Source organism: Vipera ursinii (genome assembly GCF_947247035.1).
Source record: "Vipera ursinii genome assembly, chromosome: 1".
Taxonomy (NCBI): Eukaryota; Metazoa; Chordata; class Lepidosauria; order Squamata; family Viperidae; genus Vipera; species Vipera ursinii.
Window position 1 is genome coordinate 352,763,919 of NC_139512.1, and position 16,446 is coordinate 352,780,364.

Consider the following 16,446-nt stretch of genomic DNA (forward strand, 5'->3'; position numbering starts at 1 on the left):
CCTAGAGCAAGGAGAGTGGAGAGAAGGAGGGAACAACGCAGGCATGCTCAATAACTCCCTCTTACCGGTGTACTATAGAGAGCGTCCTCTCGCACTGTATTGTGGTTTGGTATGCTGGTCTGACAGCCGCGGATAGGAAAGTATTATAGAGGGTGGTGAGGACAGCACAAGACATCGTGGGCTGTCCCCTGACATCACTGGATGACCTCGCCAGGGCCTGCTGTCTTGGAAGAGTGAGGAAAATTCTCAGGGCCGACTCACACCCTGGTCGGTACCTCTTTACTCTCCTACCATCGGGTAGGAGATACAGGAGTGTAGCCAGCCGTACCAACAGGCTGAAGAACAGCTTTTATCCATGGGCTGTTAGGCTCTTGAACGGGACATAATTTGATAAACTTTATGCATGATTGACTTGTGAGGCCGGTGTGTTGTGTGCAGTTAGCTCACATGGTGTAATAAGATGGGAGGGTTTGTTGTCACTGTGAGTTGGGGGTGGGGGCACGAAGGGAGGCTCAGCCAATCTCAATGTATACATGGTTGTACTTTGACAATAAAGGTTCATTCTATAGTTACTCGGGAGAGCGTCCAGCCCTTCTCCACAAGGGACACCTGGAGATTGAGATTTAAAGAGACGCTGCGGGGAGGAGCACTTGTTGGGGACGAACGCTGATCCCTTGGAGTGTTGTGTATTGTTGCTGATCTCTTGTTCTGGGACTCCTGTTTGGAAACCTGGAAACTCTGACCATTGGACTGACCGACCACGTTGTTTGTATGTTTAAAGACCTCGGACTGTGTTTCAGATTCTCTCTTTTGAAAAACTGCTTAGGCAAGCTAGGATTCAAACAGACTCCTTAAGTTTATGTTTTCTTCCTTGTTATCTCCCTGGCCTTGAGTGCTTTCTTAATGCTAATCAGACTGTATTTGAACCTACTTTCAGCCAGAGTTGGCTGAAGGTGTGTGTGTGTGTGTGTGTGTGTGTGTGTGTGTGTGTGTTCTTTTGTGGGAGACTTGCTAGCAAATGTGGGAGCATTTGGGGAAAATTTGGAGCAATAAAAGGACTGTTTGACTTGCCAACTGACTGCATTGCCTCTGTGCTGTGCCCTGGGTCATCACAGGCAATGAGATTACAGTAGTTAGGATTATGAAGAGGATCTGAAGTGGGAACCTAGATAACGGATGGTCTGAGCAGAGATGAGGTGGTGTAGTCCAGAGGAGGGGAGTGAGACTTTGTTGGCAATGGTGGATGCCTGGAGTCAGGCCAAACTCTGAAACAACAAATTGGAAGTATGTACATATAGGTACGGGATGCAGTGGCTCAGTGGGTTAGGACGCTGAGCTTGTCGATCGGAAGGTCAGCAGTTTGGCGGGTCGAATCCCGAGTGCCGCGTAGCAGAGTGAGCGCCTGTTACTCGTCCCAGCTTCTGCCAACCTAGCAGTTCGAAAGCACGTAAAAATGCAAGTAGAAAAATAGGGACCACTACGGTGGGAAGGTAACAGCGTTCCGTGCGCCTCTGGCGTCTAGTCATGCCGGCCACATGACCACGGAGACATCCTCGGACAAGCGCTGGCTCTTCGGCTTTGAAACAGAGATGAGCACCGGCCCCTAGAGTCGGAAACGACTAGCACGCATGTGCGGGGGAACCTTTACCTTTACCTTACATATAGGTAGTCCTCAACTTACAGCCATTACTTTAGTGACCGTTCAGAGTTACAGTGGGACTGAAAAAAGTGACTTACGACCGTTTTTCACACAACCGCTGGAGCCTCCTGGTGGTCACGTGATCAGACCTTTAGCAACTTGTATGTATTTATGACGGTTGCAGTGTCCCTGGGGGGGTCACCCGATCCCTTTTGCGACCTTCTGACATGCAAAGTCAATGGGAAAGCCAGATTAACTTAACAACCGTGTTACTAGCGTAACGACTGCAGTGATTTGCTTAACGACTGTGCCAAGAAAGGGGGTAAAATGGGGCAAAACTCGCTGGACAACTCTTTTGCGTAGCAACAGAAATTTTGGGCTCAGTTGTGGTTGTGAAGTCGAGGCTACCCCTATAGCATTTTCCCCTTAGTGAATGTTTTTCAACCCTGGCACCTTTTAAGGCCTGTGGACTTCAACTCCCAGCATGGCTGGCTGAGGAATTCTGAAATCCACACGTCTTAAAGTTCCTAAGGTTGAGAAACAGAAAGTTGAAGACTTAAAGCAGTGGTCTTTTATGGTTGAAGGTGGAAGAGAGCATCAAGCCCTTAGAGCATCCTAAGTGGGCTGACTTATTAGAGATCTCCATAATTGGAGAAGATCCTTTATATATTTAATATCCCCCGTTTCATTCAGGAGTTTGAGGCGGCACCCTTAATTTTTCCTGTGATAGCCATCTTGTAAACTAAATAGTGGTCCAACCTCATCCACTTTTGCAGCTGAAGATGGATGATAATCACTTCTAGTCGTTACCTTCAGGATGATGGTAACAGCTGTATTTCAGTGCGTTCACATGCTTGGTGGTCAGCCCTGGCATAGCTTAGGCAGGGGGGACTCCAACCGTTCCTTTTACCAATAAAACGGCAGACCCACCCATGTCTTCTTGCTTCCGTAGGTTGGTGACCGCTGCTATGAGGAGAAGATGTACGATGCGGCCAAACTTCTCTACAACAATGTCTCCAATTTTGGCCGCTTGGCTTCCACGTTGGTTCATTTGGGTGAATACCAGGCAGCGGTTGACGGGGCCCGGAAGGCAAACAGCACAAGAACTTGGAAGGAGGCAAGTTCTGGGCTTCTAGCGGCTTCTCCGTAACTTTCAGGTTTCACCCCACAAGATGTTGAGGCTCTCAACAGGGAGGAATATGTCTGATCAGAAGCGATACATCTGCATTCATTCATTCATTTGCCCACCTTTATTACTTTTACAAATAAGTTAAGGCAGCAAACGTATCCGACTCGCCTTCTTCCTTCTATTTTCCCCACAACAACTCGGTAGGGTGGGTTGGGCTGGGGGGGAGAGTGATTGGCCCAAAGTCATCCAACCGCCTTTCTTCATGACCAAGGTGAGACTAGAACTCTCAGCAGCAAAGACGATAAGGGCTCTGAGGCTAAATCGTATGATGAATGGTTGTGGGAACTAGGTATACCTAGCCCAGCGATGGCGAACCTTTTAGAGACCGAGTGCCCAAACTGCAACCCAAAACCCACTTATGTATCGTCAGGTGCCGGGTGGGCGTGGCCCATTGGGCGGGCGTAGTCCATTGGGTGGGCGTGGCTGTGGTGGTAACAGCAGACTGGGTGCGACTAAAAAGTTCTATCAATCAATTCCAACTTTGCGAGATCTTTTTTTTCCCCGCAAGAAGTTTTGATTGATTGAACCTTTTTTTTTTGCACACAGTGGCGGAGGCCTAAAACGAAAAGGTTTTATAAAGCCCAGCTGAAGGCCTAGGACTGGGGCGACGGCGCGTGTGCCCACAGAGAGGGCTCTGCGTGCCAAATGTGGCACACGTGCCACAGGTTCACCACCACAGAGAAGGTTAAGGGAGGGACATGATAGCTGCCTTTTGGTACTTAAGGGGCCGTGACAGAGAAGAGGGGATTGATCTATTCTCCAAAGCACCTGAGGGCAGAACAAGGAGTAATGGGTGAAGGTTGTTAAAGAAAGATCAAAACTAGAAATAAACATTTTCTGATAGTGAGAACAATTAATCAGTGGAATAGCTTGCCTCCCGGAGTTTATGGGTGTTCCATCACTGGAGGCTTTCAAAAATAGACTGAACAACCATTTGACCAGGATGGTATAAGGCAGGGGTAGGCAACCTCGGCTCTTTTATGACTCATGGACTTCAACTCCCAGAATTCCTGAGCCAGCTATGCTGGCTCAGGATTTCTGGGAGTTGAAGTCCATGAGTCATAAAAGAGCCGAGGTTGCCTACCCCTGGTAGAAAGTCTCCTACTTGAGCAGGGGGCTGGGCTAGAAGATCTTTCCAACCCCATGATTCTGTGTTCTCTCTCTCCCTCCCCCCTCCTCCCATTTCAGCTGCAGTTCCTCAAATTTCCAGCTAGCATCTAACAGAATTTGGGAGACGGTGTGCCTCGTTTTTCCCCTTTTCCTAAACAAAACCTCAACCCTTTTGCCTTTTCAGGTTTGCTTTGCCTGCGTGGATGGGAAGGAATTCCGCTTGGCCCAGATGTGTGGTTTGCACATCGTTGTGCATGCCGATGAACTGGAGGAGCTCATTAATTACTACCAGGTAACGAGCCACATGTTGGTTGCTGTTGTCCTCCTTTACAAGGGAAGTGGTAAAATCCCTGTGTCAGGGATAAAACTTTGGTAGCTACATACCTCTGCGTTTCATCTTGCCTTTAGATTAAGTTGGGGGGGGCGGCGGGGAGATGTTCCTTTCAAGTCGGTTCAATGGAGAAACGAAACCTTTTCGCTTCAGCTGCAGAGCCTGAAGCCTTGTCAAGGACACCAGAAGAGGTGTGGATTTGAATCAGACGGTTCCCATAACAAAGTGAACTTATCGTTATGAATTGCATAAGATGTTGGGGGTTTGACTGGGAAAACTATTGTTTTAAGTCTATGAATTGGTGTTGGAACCTCAGAAATAGTTTTGTAGTGTATTCAATAAACAGTAAGATTTTTGGACATGGAATTATTGCTGGAGTTATATTTGGATTCTTGAGCAGGATATTGACACCTGGCTGTTGGAGAATCTTGATTGATATCTCCCTACCTTTTACTCTTTTTTTCCCCGCCTAAAAGGACCGTGGCTACTTTGAGGAGTTGATAACCATGTTGGAAGCTGCTCTGGGGCTGGAACGGGCCCACATGGGGATGTTCACCGAACTGGCCATCCTCTATTCCAAATTCAAGCCACAGAAGATGAGGGAGCACCTGGAGCTGTTTTGGTCACGGGTCAACATTCCTAAGGTAACTTTTTCTGATTGGCATTTGGTTTGGGGAGGATAGGATTTAGGGCCACCTGCTCCCCTTCAGAGGGTTGCACGAAGGAACTGGCTAAAGTGGACAATTGGTGTGGGCAGAAAATACAAGCAGTTGTTAAACCGTATTGGGAAGAGAACCTCCTGGTGCGGACGTCGTGAGGGACCTTCACTTATTACAGAGGATGACAAAAATGATGTAGGGATTTGACCCGCAAGGACAGCCCAAAGGAACCGGATCACTTCATTTTGACAAAAATTGGAAGGCAAGTTGTCAGTGCTCAGGTACATTAAAAAGTGCTATGGGGATTAAGAAGAAGGTTAAGAAGATAGTGTTAACATTAATTTAATTTAATTTAATTTATTAATATTTCTATACCGCCCTTCTCCCGAAGGACTCAGGGCGGTGTACAGGGCAAGAATAAAACACAGAAATTACAAAAGATAAAAAGTAATTAAATACATGCCCAATTAAAAATACAGTTAATACATACTAAAAACCCCAATAAAAATAATAAAAACCCCACCAATCCCCCCTCAGGCCAGGCCGGCTTGCTCGAACAAGTATGTTTTTAGATCGCGGCGAAAGGAGCGAAGATCGGGCGCCGTCCGGAGCTCAACCGGTAACTGGTTCCATAGCTCTGGGGCGCCCACAGAGAAGGATCTCCCCCTGGGGGCCACCAGTCGACATTCTCTGACCGGTGGCACCCTGAGGAGGCCCTCTCTGTGGGAACGCACAGGGCAGAGGTAAGTAGACGCCGGCAGCAGGTGTTCCCTAAGGTACTCCGGACCCCTGCCATGAAGGGCTTTAAACACCATTACTAGTACCTTGAATCTCACCCGGAAGACCACTGGTAACCAATGCAGCTCACGGAGCAGAGGTGTGACGTGGGAGTATCGGGAGACTCCCAACACAACTCTCGCGGCTGCATTCTGTACCAGTTGGAGCCTAAGTGTAAAGTGGTATTAATACAATGCCTTGGTAAAGCCACACTTGGAATACTGCATCCAGTTTTGGTCACCACGATGTAAAAAAGGTGTTGAGACTCTAGAAAGAGTGCATAGAAGAGCAACAAAGATGATTGGGGGACTGGAGGCTAAAACATATGAGGAACAGTTGCTGGAATTGGATATGTCTAGTCCAGGGGTAGGCAACCTTGGCTCTTTTATGACTCATGGACTTCAACTCCCAGAATTCTTGAACCAGCTGTGCTGTGATGGCTCAGGAATTCTGGGAGTTGAAGTCCATGAGTCATAAAAGAGCCAAGGTTGCCTAACCCTGGTCTAGTCTAATGAAGAGAAGGACGAGGGGGGACTTGATAGCAGTGTTCCAATATCTCAGGGGCTACCACAAAGAAGAGGGAGTCAAGCTATTCTCCAAAGCGCCTGAAGGCAGGACAAGAAGCCACGGATGGAAACTAATCAAGGAGAGAAGCAACCTAGAACTAAGGAGAAACTTCCTGACAGTGAGAACATTTAACCAGTGGAACAACCTGCCTCCAGAAGCGGTGAATGCTCCAACTCTGGAAGGGTTTCCTGCCTGAGCAGGAGGTTGGACTAAATGACCTCCAAGGTCCCTTCCAACTTTATTATTACTATTAAGAGATTGGTTTAGGGTCTCCTGCTCAAGTAGAGGGTGGACTTGAAGACTTCCAAGGTCCTGATATGCAGGTTCTGAGATTTTGCTTGATAAAAAAAAATACAGGAAACCAGAAGTTGCCTTTAAGCTTTACGTTTTTATTCAGCTGAACAAAGATGGGCTTCTCTAAAAGAGAGAAGCCCCGAATGACAAGAAATCCTTGTATTTATTCTTTCTGATTACGTAAGCCACCCAGCCAGCAAAGCTGACACACATAAAAGATTTCACCCAGTAAGTCTGGCACGCGGTAGATAAGAAGGGAGAAAGCAGAAGTAGTTAAACATGTTCCCTTTTCGGTGTTTCCTTAAGGATATTGTACGTTCTCGGGTGTGTTAGGACATTGGGTGTTTTCCTTGCTGTCCTTTCACGACCCTGCATCCAGGACTCTGCAAGTGCCCAAAGACAGCCAGGGCCATCTGCAAATATTCACAATTGATACTTCCTATACTGTCTCCTAAGGGACACGGTGGCTCAGTGGGTTAGGACGCTGAGCTTGTCGATCAGAAGGTCGGCAGTTTGGTGGGTCGAATCCCGAGTGCCGCGTTAACAGAGTGAGCGCCTGTTACTCGTCCCAGCTTGGCGTCTAGTCATGCCAGCCACATGACCACGGAGACGTCCTCGGACAAGCGCTGGCTCTTCGGCTTTGAGACGGAGATGAGCACCGGTGCCTAGAGTTGGAAACGACTAGCACACATGTGCGGGGGAACCTTTACCTTTATACTGTCTCCTAATTCCAGGTCAACAGTCCCTTCCAACACTGTTATTCTGCATTCTGTAAGATGGTCAAGACCATTTTCCCCTAAGAACAGACACAAAGACCAGAAATCCCGAGTACAAATTACAGCTCCATTGATGGCATGTAAAGATAACAACAACAAAACATTCTGCAACAAAAAAATTCCGACGCTCGGATATGGGCAACAGCGGAATAGTCTGCTTATAAAAGTTTGGGGTATTCCATTTTTAAGAGTAGACTTTATGACCATCTCTCGGATCAGGTGGCATAATTAATTTTTCTATACATTGTAAAAGGTTGGACTAGATACTTTTGCAGTCCTGTCTGACTCCCCATTTCTAAGATCCTGTGATTTATTGGAAAAGTAGTATCTATTTTGCCCTCCTAGAAGGTCCTGACTTTAGTGCTAACACACCCATCTTAAGAAAAACAGGAGTTTACATTTCCTAGAATTGCTGGTGTTCTCTCTCTTTTTAAAAAAAAATACATTTTATTTATTTTTAATATACACGTTAATATTTGGTAAACATTGTGTTGTCTGAGTTAATATTTAAAAAACAATAGAAATTTTATAATTCTATAGTCCATATGATAGCTTTCCTCCCCTTCCAATAATATTCTCTTTTGCCAACCTTAAAGTAACACAGTTCTTATTTAAATGTGACAATTAACTATGAACATTTTTCTCATGTTTCTGCGAGTAATAACCACATCAGTGTAAAGCTTCTTTTCACTGGTCCTCTTGATTTGCCTCATCACAGCATTGCTGGTAAATCTCTTGATTGGCCCGCCTGGCTGCAAAATTAAAGTACACAGGATCCCCTTTGGATTGGTTCTGTGGAGACAGCCAAGGAAAAGATCCTTGGAAGAAGTTGGACTGATTAATGTTGGAAGCTCATGCTAGATTAGTTGGGCTAGAGAGGCCTTTTCATGCTTCCATTTACCCAATGCTTTGTTCCTCATAGGTTTTGAGGGCTGCTGAACAAGCCCACCTCTGGGGAGAGTTGGTTTTCCTGTACGACAAGTACGAAGAATACGACAATGCTATTATTACAATGATGAACCATCCTACAGATGCCTGGAAGGAAGGGCAGTTCAAGGACATCATCACTAAGGTAGGAGATCTTGCTCGACGTAACTTCTTTAGGATGTTTCCTTTCTGGTGTTCCTACTTGGTGGGAAATAGGTTTAGACCCCCCACTTTATACCCAGAGTCTTCTGAAGGGGTGTTCTTATGAAGGCCTCTCTTGCTGGCTGGGGAATTCTGAGAGCTGAAGTCCATAGCTCTTAAAGTTGCAGGACTACGCATGTTGTTGTTGTTAGTTGTGAAGTCGTGACCGACCCATCGCGACCCTATGGACAACGTTCCTCCAGGCATTCCTGTCCTCTACCATCTTCTGGAGTCCATTGAAGCTGACGCCTACTGCTTCAATGACTCCATCCAGCCACCTCATTCTCTGTCGTCCCCTTCTTCTCTTGCCCTCAACCTTTCCCAGCATTAGGCTCTTCTCCAGTGAGTCCTTCCTTCTCATTAGGTGGCCAAAGTATTTGAGTTTTAGCTTCAGGATCTGGCCTTCTAAAGAGCAGTCAGGGTTGATCTCCTCTAGGACTGACCGGTTTGATCGCCTTGCAGTCCAAGGGACTCGCAGGAGTCTTCTCCAGCACCATAGTTCAAAGGCCTCAATTCTTTGGCCCTCAGCCTTTCTTATACTGGAGTGGGTTGCCATTTCCTTCTCCAGTGGATCACGTTTTGTCAGAACTCTCTGCTATGACCTGTCCGTCTTGTGTGGCCCTGCACGGCATAGCTCATAGCTTCATTGAGTTACGCAAACCCCTTCGCCACGACAAGGCAGTAATCCATGAAGGGGAGGACTACGCATAGAATAACCCAAAGGGGACACATTCTGGTGTTAGAGAAATTCCATGGGGATGGGCTCCAATAGAAATCCAAAAGCTCTGAAGAGAAACTTCAGGACCCGTTGACCGACCTAGATTGGATCCTGCAACATTCTTCTGGGACATGTAGATTCCCCTTCATTCATGAGGTCTCAAAGTTGCCACAGTTGAGAAACATTGTCCCAGATATCCCAGTCCAGTCCAGTTGATATTAAAGGCAAGGCATCCACCCAACCCCGAAGTCCTTGGAGCACGTGCAAAGAATTTTCTCTTTTTATCTCCTATTTTTATCCGGGCAACTTGTGACGAGCTTAGCAAAATGGGGAAGGCCATTGAATACAGCTGCCAGGCAAATCCAAACCATATACAGCAGGGGGTCTTCAAAGTCGGCCATTTATGACTTGTGGACTTCACCTCCCAGAATTCCTTAGCTAGCATGGGGGAACTATGGCCCCTTCATGACTTGCGGACTTTAGCTCCCAGAATTCCTCAGCCAGCATGGGGGAACTATGGCCCCTTCATGACTTGTGGACTTCAGCTCCCAGAATTCCTTAGCCAGCGTGCCTAGCTGAGGAATTCTGGGAGTTGAAGTCCATGAGTCATAAAAGGGCCAAGTCTGAAGACCCCAGATATACAGTCTGAACTCAGCTGTTTTCAAACCAGTTGCAGTCAGGTGTGCGAACATGCAGCCCTTTGGGGGACGGTAGTCCATTTCAAGGCTTCGTGAAGAGTGAATTTGGCTGGAGGGGGTTGTGTTACTTGCCTCGCCCTCAGCCGGTGGTTGCCCTTGTTTTTGCAAACGTGCAAAAGTGACACTCACTTCCCTGTCTTCCTTGCAGGTGGCAAATGTGGAGCTTTATTACAAAGCAATTCAGTTTTACCTAGAATTTAAACCCCTTCTGCTCAACGACTTACTGATGGTGCTTTCGCCGCGACTGGATCACACCCGTGCAGTCAATTTCTTTAGTAAGGTAAGAAAGCCTTTCAAAAGCAGAAGCTTTTCTTTCTTTGCTCTCAGGAAGTTTTTATTTGTTCGTTTATTTATTTATATCTTTCCTTTATTATTTCTATAAATAACTTAAGCTGGCAAGCACACACACTATACTACTCCTTCCTATTTTCCCCACAACAGCAACCCTGTGAGGTGGGTTAGGCTGAGAGAGAATGACTGGCCCAAAGTCACCCATCTGGCTTCCAGGCCTAAGGCAGCACTAGAACTCACAATCTCCTGGCGATTGGCCCAAAGTCACCCAGCTGGCTTTCGTACCTAAGGCAGCACTAGAACTCACAGTCTCTTGGTGATTGGCCCAAAGTCACCCAGCTGGCTTTCATGTCTAAGGCAGCACTAGAACTCACAGTCTCCTGGTGATTGGCCCAAAGTCACCCAGCTGTCTTTCGTGCCTAAGGCAAGACTAGAACTCCCTGTCTCCTGATGATTGGCCCAAAATCACCCAGCCGGCTTTCATGGCTAAGGCGGGACTAGAATTCACTGTCTCCTGAAGGTCACCCAGCTGGCTTTCATGCCTAAGGCAAGAGACTAGAACTCACAGTCTCCTGGTGATTGGCCCAAAGTCACCCAGCCCGCTTTCGTGCCTAAGGCGGGACTAGAACTCACCTTCCCCTGGATTTTAGCCTGATGCTTTTACACTGAAGGTGCGTTCTTGAACAGGTGAAGCAACTTCCGCTGGTGAAGCCCTACCTGCGCTCGGTGCAGAACCACAATAACAAAGCAGTGAACGAGTCCCTCAACAACCTCTTCATCACAGAAGAAGATTACCAGGTAGAGGCGGTCTCTGGGGCCCACCCCGGGCTTCGGGTTGACACCCGCAGCAGCTTGGGAAGGTGGGGGGCAGGCTGGCGACCCTCCCCACTTTGTAGGGGTGCCATTTTCAAAGCTTCAGGTTTGTGTCTGGTCCAGGCTCTTCGGACATCGATAGACGCCTACGACAACTTTGACAACATCTCCCTCGCCCAGCGCCTAGAGAAACACGAGCTGATTGAGTTCAGGAGAATCGCCGCCTATCTCTTCAAAGGGAACAACCGCTGGAAGCAAAGCGTGGAGCTCTGCAAAAAAGACCGGCTGTACAAGGTACCGGACCTAAGGACCCATCGAATCTGCCAGCAGGAAGGGCAATGGGGTGGATGAATTCAGGAAGAGCTCAGGAGGCCTGGTGGCGGCGCGGTGGTTAGAATGTATTGCAGGCCAACTCTGCCCACAGCCTGGAGTTCAGTCCTGACGGGGCTCAAGGTTGACTCTTCCGAGATCGGTAAAATGAGGACCCAGATTGTTGGGGGGGGCAAGAAGCTGACATTATAAACTGCCCAGAGAGAGCTGTGAAAGCACTATTGCGGTACAGATAGTCCTCGACTTACAACAGTTCATTTAGTGACTGTTCAGAGTTTTTCGTGATTGTTTTTCACACTTATGACCGTTGTAGCGTCCCTGAGGTCACCTGTGATGAACATTCAGGTGCTTGGCAACCGATTCATATTTATGACGGTCGCAGTGTCCCGGGGGTCATAGGATCCCCTTTTGCGACCTTCTGACAAGCAAAGTCCATGAGGAAGGCAGATTCACTTAACAACCACTAACTTAACAACTGTAGTGATTCACTTAACAGCCGGGGCAAGGAAGGTTGTAAAATGGGGCAAAGTTCACTTAACAGATGTCTCGCCTAGCAGCAGAAATTTTGGGCTCGATCGTGGCCGTAAGTCGAGGACTAACTGTATATAAGTCTTAAGTGCTTTTGCTAAGAGACTAGGAGGACAAGTTCAGCCTTTGCTTGTCACATCCCAGTGGGGCTAGCCCAGGGATAGGAAACCTTGGCTCTTTTATGACTCGTGGACTTCATCTCCCAGAATTCCTGAGCCAGCATGGCTCAGCTTTGAAAACCTCTCCCTTTCTCCTCAGCATGACTAGCTCAGGAATTCTGGGAGTTGAAGTCCACGAGTCATAAAAGAGCCAAGGTTGCTTACCCTTGGGCTAGTCAGTCTACAATGGCAGCCGTTGGGCTCTCCTGTCCTTCCCACGCGTTGGACTGGATACCCATCCTTCTTCTTCTTCTCCTTCTCCTCTCCTTCCTTCCAGGACGCCATGCAATATGCTTCAGAGTCCAAAGACACAGAGCTGGCGGAGGAACTGCTGCAGTGGTTCCTCCAGGAAGGCAAGCGGGAATGTTTTGGCGCCTGTCTCTTCACTTGCTACGATCTCCTTCGGCCAGACGTGGTCTTGGAAACCGCCTGGAGACACAACATCATGGACTTTGCCATGCCCTACTTCATTCAGGTCATGAAGGAATACTTGAGCAAGGTAAGGGACCAGGCCTCCTCCTCTTCCTCTTCCTCCTCTCTCCCCCGCCCCACCCCGGGGCTGTCCCAGACCCCTTTGTCACTTGCTCGCTGTGCCTTTCTTGTGGGACTCTCAGCGCTTGAAAAAAATGGTCTCCTCCCTAAACGTCTCTTGTCTGTCGGTGCCAGCCTTCCTTTTTCCTCCAAAATGGCAGCTCAAAGCCTCTGTTGGATTGTTTGATGCACAGTAGGATCCTAGCCAGTATAGACCGGGTTCCGGTTTTTGGGAATACAAGTAGCCCTCAACTTAACAACAGTTCATTTAGGGACCCTCCAACGTTACAGCAGCACTCAAGAAGGTGACTTATGACCGTTTGTCACCCTTTACGATCGTTGCAGCATCCCCACAGTCACATGATCAAAACTCAGACGCTTGGCAACTGACTCACATTTGTGACGGTTGCAGGGTCCCGGGATCATGGGATCCCCTTTTGCGACCTTCTGAAACACAAAATCAGTGGGGAAGCCAGATTCTCTTAACAACTGTGTGACTTGCTTAACAGCTGCAGTGATTCACTTAAAAACTGGCAAGAAAAGTTGCAAAATGGGACAAAATTCACTTAAGAAATGTCTTGCTTAGCAACAGAAAGTTTGGACACCATAGTGGGACGTAGGCGAGGACTTGCCTGTACTTTCTTTCTGTCTCGGCCACAGTAAATCTGCCGAATTTGGGGCAAACTGGAATTGGACCCCTGTTTGTTAGTTTCCAGTCTGATGTCAACGCTGCTAACATTGGTGGTTTTTGCATTGACAACAGATGGAGATGCAGCCATTTTCTTCTTTTGCTTTTAGAGTTAGATGATGCTGGGAGGGAGGGTGGAATGTGCAGGAGAGTCTAGCTAGACATAAGAACACTGGACCTAGTGTGAGAACCAAGGTTGTTGAAATAAGAGGTGATAAGGAATTGGCAGGCTGGAGAGCTGGAAGGGAAGCCTGGGCTTTCAACTAACTGGGGAATGTGATTTATGACTGTTAAATGAAGGAGGGAATTGTGCTTTGATACTATGTGCTCAGGGGAGGGGAACACAGTTTTTGGCTTAATGTCATGGTTCCGGCAGATGAGACTCTTCAAAGAACTTTGAGGCATTATTTACCTTAAAGAATCTTTATTTGAGTAGCATAGCATCGGCACTAATATAATCGAAGCCAAAAACTTGAGTTCCCTTCCCCTGGGCCCATAGTATCAAAGCACAATTCCTTCCTCCAGTTAACAGTCATAAATCACATTCCCCAATTAGTTTGAAATGCAGGCTTCCCCTCCAGTTCTCCAGCCCGGCCAGTTCTTACCGTCTCTTATTTCAGTAACCTTGGTTCTCACACTAGGTCCAGTGTTATTATGTCTAGCTAGACCAGGGGTGTCAAACTGCCGGCCCGCAGGCCAGACACATCATCCGGAAGCTGCACCTAACCCATTGCCGGCAATGGCAAAACCATCCCAATACGTTGCGCGGCGTCGCGTGACGTCGCAAGTTTGACATGTCTGAGCTAGACTCATGCACATTCCTCTCCCCCCCCTAGCATCATCTAACTCTAACTCTTAAGAGTAAAACACAAGAAGAAAATGGCTGCATCTCCATCTGTTGTCAGTGCAAAAACATCTGATGTTACCAGCGTTGACATCTGACCTGTGAAGAAGGCTGCATGTCCTTGTCTAAAGAGAATTTTTGGAGAGACTGGATGGTTAGCTGTGGTTCATTGATAAGACTAAACCCCTCCTGACTCTTTCGGCCCTCTGCTTGTTTGAGCTGACAGAAGTGGGGAGGGTTAACCCCCTTTACATGAGGGTGGGGCACATGTCTAGGAGTGCCAGGCTGTTAGGCTTAAGCAGGCTTCTCCCTCGTGTCCTTTCTGTACACATTGCACAGGGAGATGCCACCCACAGTGAGTACAGGAACCTGTCCCAGCTCCTGATCTACTCTGAAATCCGACAGTTGGTTTCCAGCCTGCCAGCCTTAAGTGGGCGCAAGGCAGTCCTAAGAGAGTAGATCAAATCTTTGGCTTTCCACTCTGCTTGTTCTGGCCGGCATTGAAGACATTTAAGCGCTGCGAGTATTCCAAAAACTTTGGCATAATTTGGGAGCCCTCAATAATCCCTGCCCACGTTGGGGGGAGGGGGGGAGACAGGGGGCTGGAAGGCTGAAAGCATTGCTCCTACAGCCAAGGTTTGGCAGAGGGAGAGTCCAGGTTGCATGCGAGCTGTTTTTCTTTGTTTGGGCCAGTCTGAATTGTTTCTAAAATGTGCGGTTGCGTTTGGGCTAAGAGCAAAACCTGTCTGTTCTAAATAAAGCCAGCAGCGCAGCAGAGGAGACTTAACCCCACAGATTGTGGTACTTAACAAAGGTTGTGTTTGGAGTGTTTTAGCAGGAGGAGCAGACAGCTTATGGTTTACGGCAGGGGTCTTCAAACTGGGCCCTTTGATGACTTGTGGACTTCAACTCCCAGAATTCCTCAGCCAGGAATTCTGGGAGTTGAAGTCCACAAGTCATCAAAGGGCCACGTTTGAAGACCCCTGGTTTACGGTTAGCATGCCGAAGCTTACAAAATAGGAAGTAACTACAACTAGATGGTTCTAAATTAGAGTGTGAATTATGTAGGTCCTTCCCCCCCCTCCCCCCATCCAATTTCCAAAGGTCATTCCTGAAGTGCTGGGTTAGAAGACCACCCACACCACTTCTGCAGAATTCAGGAATAAATATCCTTTGCCTCAGTAACTTTGATGACTTTTACCCTCAGGGCAAAAAATAATTTCAGATTTTAAGTTCTAGAGCAGGGGTCTTCAAACGCGTGCCTGGCTGAGGAATTCTGGGAGTTGAAGTCCACAGGTCATCAAAGGGCCAAGTTTGAAGACCCCTGCTCTAGAGCAATGGTCCCCGTCCCCAGACTGCAGCCCACTAGTTTGTCTTGAACCTTTCGGAACCGGACCGTGGAAGTTGCAGGCGAGTGTGCGTGCATCTCCACTTGTGCGAGCAGTGGACGCGCGTGCCTGCCGCTCGCGAAATGGAGCTGCGCACAGGCGTGCCCGCCACTTGCACGGAGCATCACTTCCCCCCCCTCCCCTCCTCCCACCAGTCCGCAAAGGTGGAAAGCTTAGGAAACTCTGGTCCAAAGCAACTCCCAGAATTCCTCAGCCAGTTCACACCTGTTAAAGTTGCCCAAGTGGCGATTCATTGGTCTGGAGTTTTAATGCACCAGGTTCACCCTCTCTTTGCGTGCTGTTCTTTGAGTGACATGAGAATGTTACCCGTTCAACTGCGGAAACGTAAGGAAACTTGACTTCGGCAGCAAAGGCGGCTTTTTGAGTTTTCAAACTTTCCCACCCCCACCCCACCCCCTTTTACCTGCTCTCTTGTTAATTCTGAAATGCAAAATACTGGAATTTCTTTTTCCTCTAAGCTGCACCTTCTGAATTCCTTTGCAGGTTGATACAATAAAGGAAAAGGTGAAAGTTGATTCTTTTCCATTTTTTTAAAGTCTGGAGGCCTAAGTCTAAGGATATATCTGCATGAGTTTTGTTTTATTTTTATTTTATTTCCCCCCCTCTTTTCTACCTTCCCTACACTGCTGCTACTGCTTTCTGCCCGCCTGTCCCCCCCCCTGAAAAACTCTCACTAAAGCCTCTGCAAGGTAAAAAAAAAAAACCAGTGTCATAGCTGTAGGACAGAACGGTAGGCACTAAATGGCTCATCAACTCTCCAGGAAGGCTAGAAAGCAATCGGCCGGGATCACGGTTCGGAGAGCTCACCATACGTTTAACCGCATCCCAAGGAACCTCTAAAAAGAAGGAGCAGGAAAAGCTGGTGCAGTTGGGTCTCCCTGAAGGGGGGCAGGGGGCAATTGGGTCTCCCATTGGACGCTGTCTGTTTTCCCCTCCCTGGAGACGATTGTGACCACGCCAGTCTTACT

At 47.9% G+C, this 16,446-nt stretch overlaps 1 protein-coding gene across 1 annotated transcript in view; it reads left to right on the top strand.

Annotated features, from left to right (window-relative positions):
- The window catches only part of CLTC (clathrin heavy chain), a 117,266-nt gene that overhangs the window by 90,011 nt on the left and 10,809 nt on the right, over positions 1-16,446 (top strand). Inside the window, exons 23-30 of the mRNA XM_083379647.1 lie at positions 2,592-2,756; positions 4,123-4,230; positions 4,746-4,913; positions 8,265-8,414; positions 10,035-10,166; positions 10,865-10,975; positions 11,114-11,284; positions 12,284-12,505. Coding sequence (XP_083235773.1) covers positions 2,592-2,756; positions 4,123-4,230; positions 4,746-4,913; positions 8,265-8,414; positions 10,035-10,166; positions 10,865-10,975; positions 11,114-11,284; positions 12,284-12,505 — 1,227 coding nt within the window. The remainder of the gene's footprint in view (positions 1-2,591; positions 2,757-4,122; positions 4,231-4,745; positions 4,914-8,264; positions 8,415-10,034; positions 10,167-10,864; positions 10,976-11,113; positions 11,285-12,283; positions 12,506-16,446) is intronic.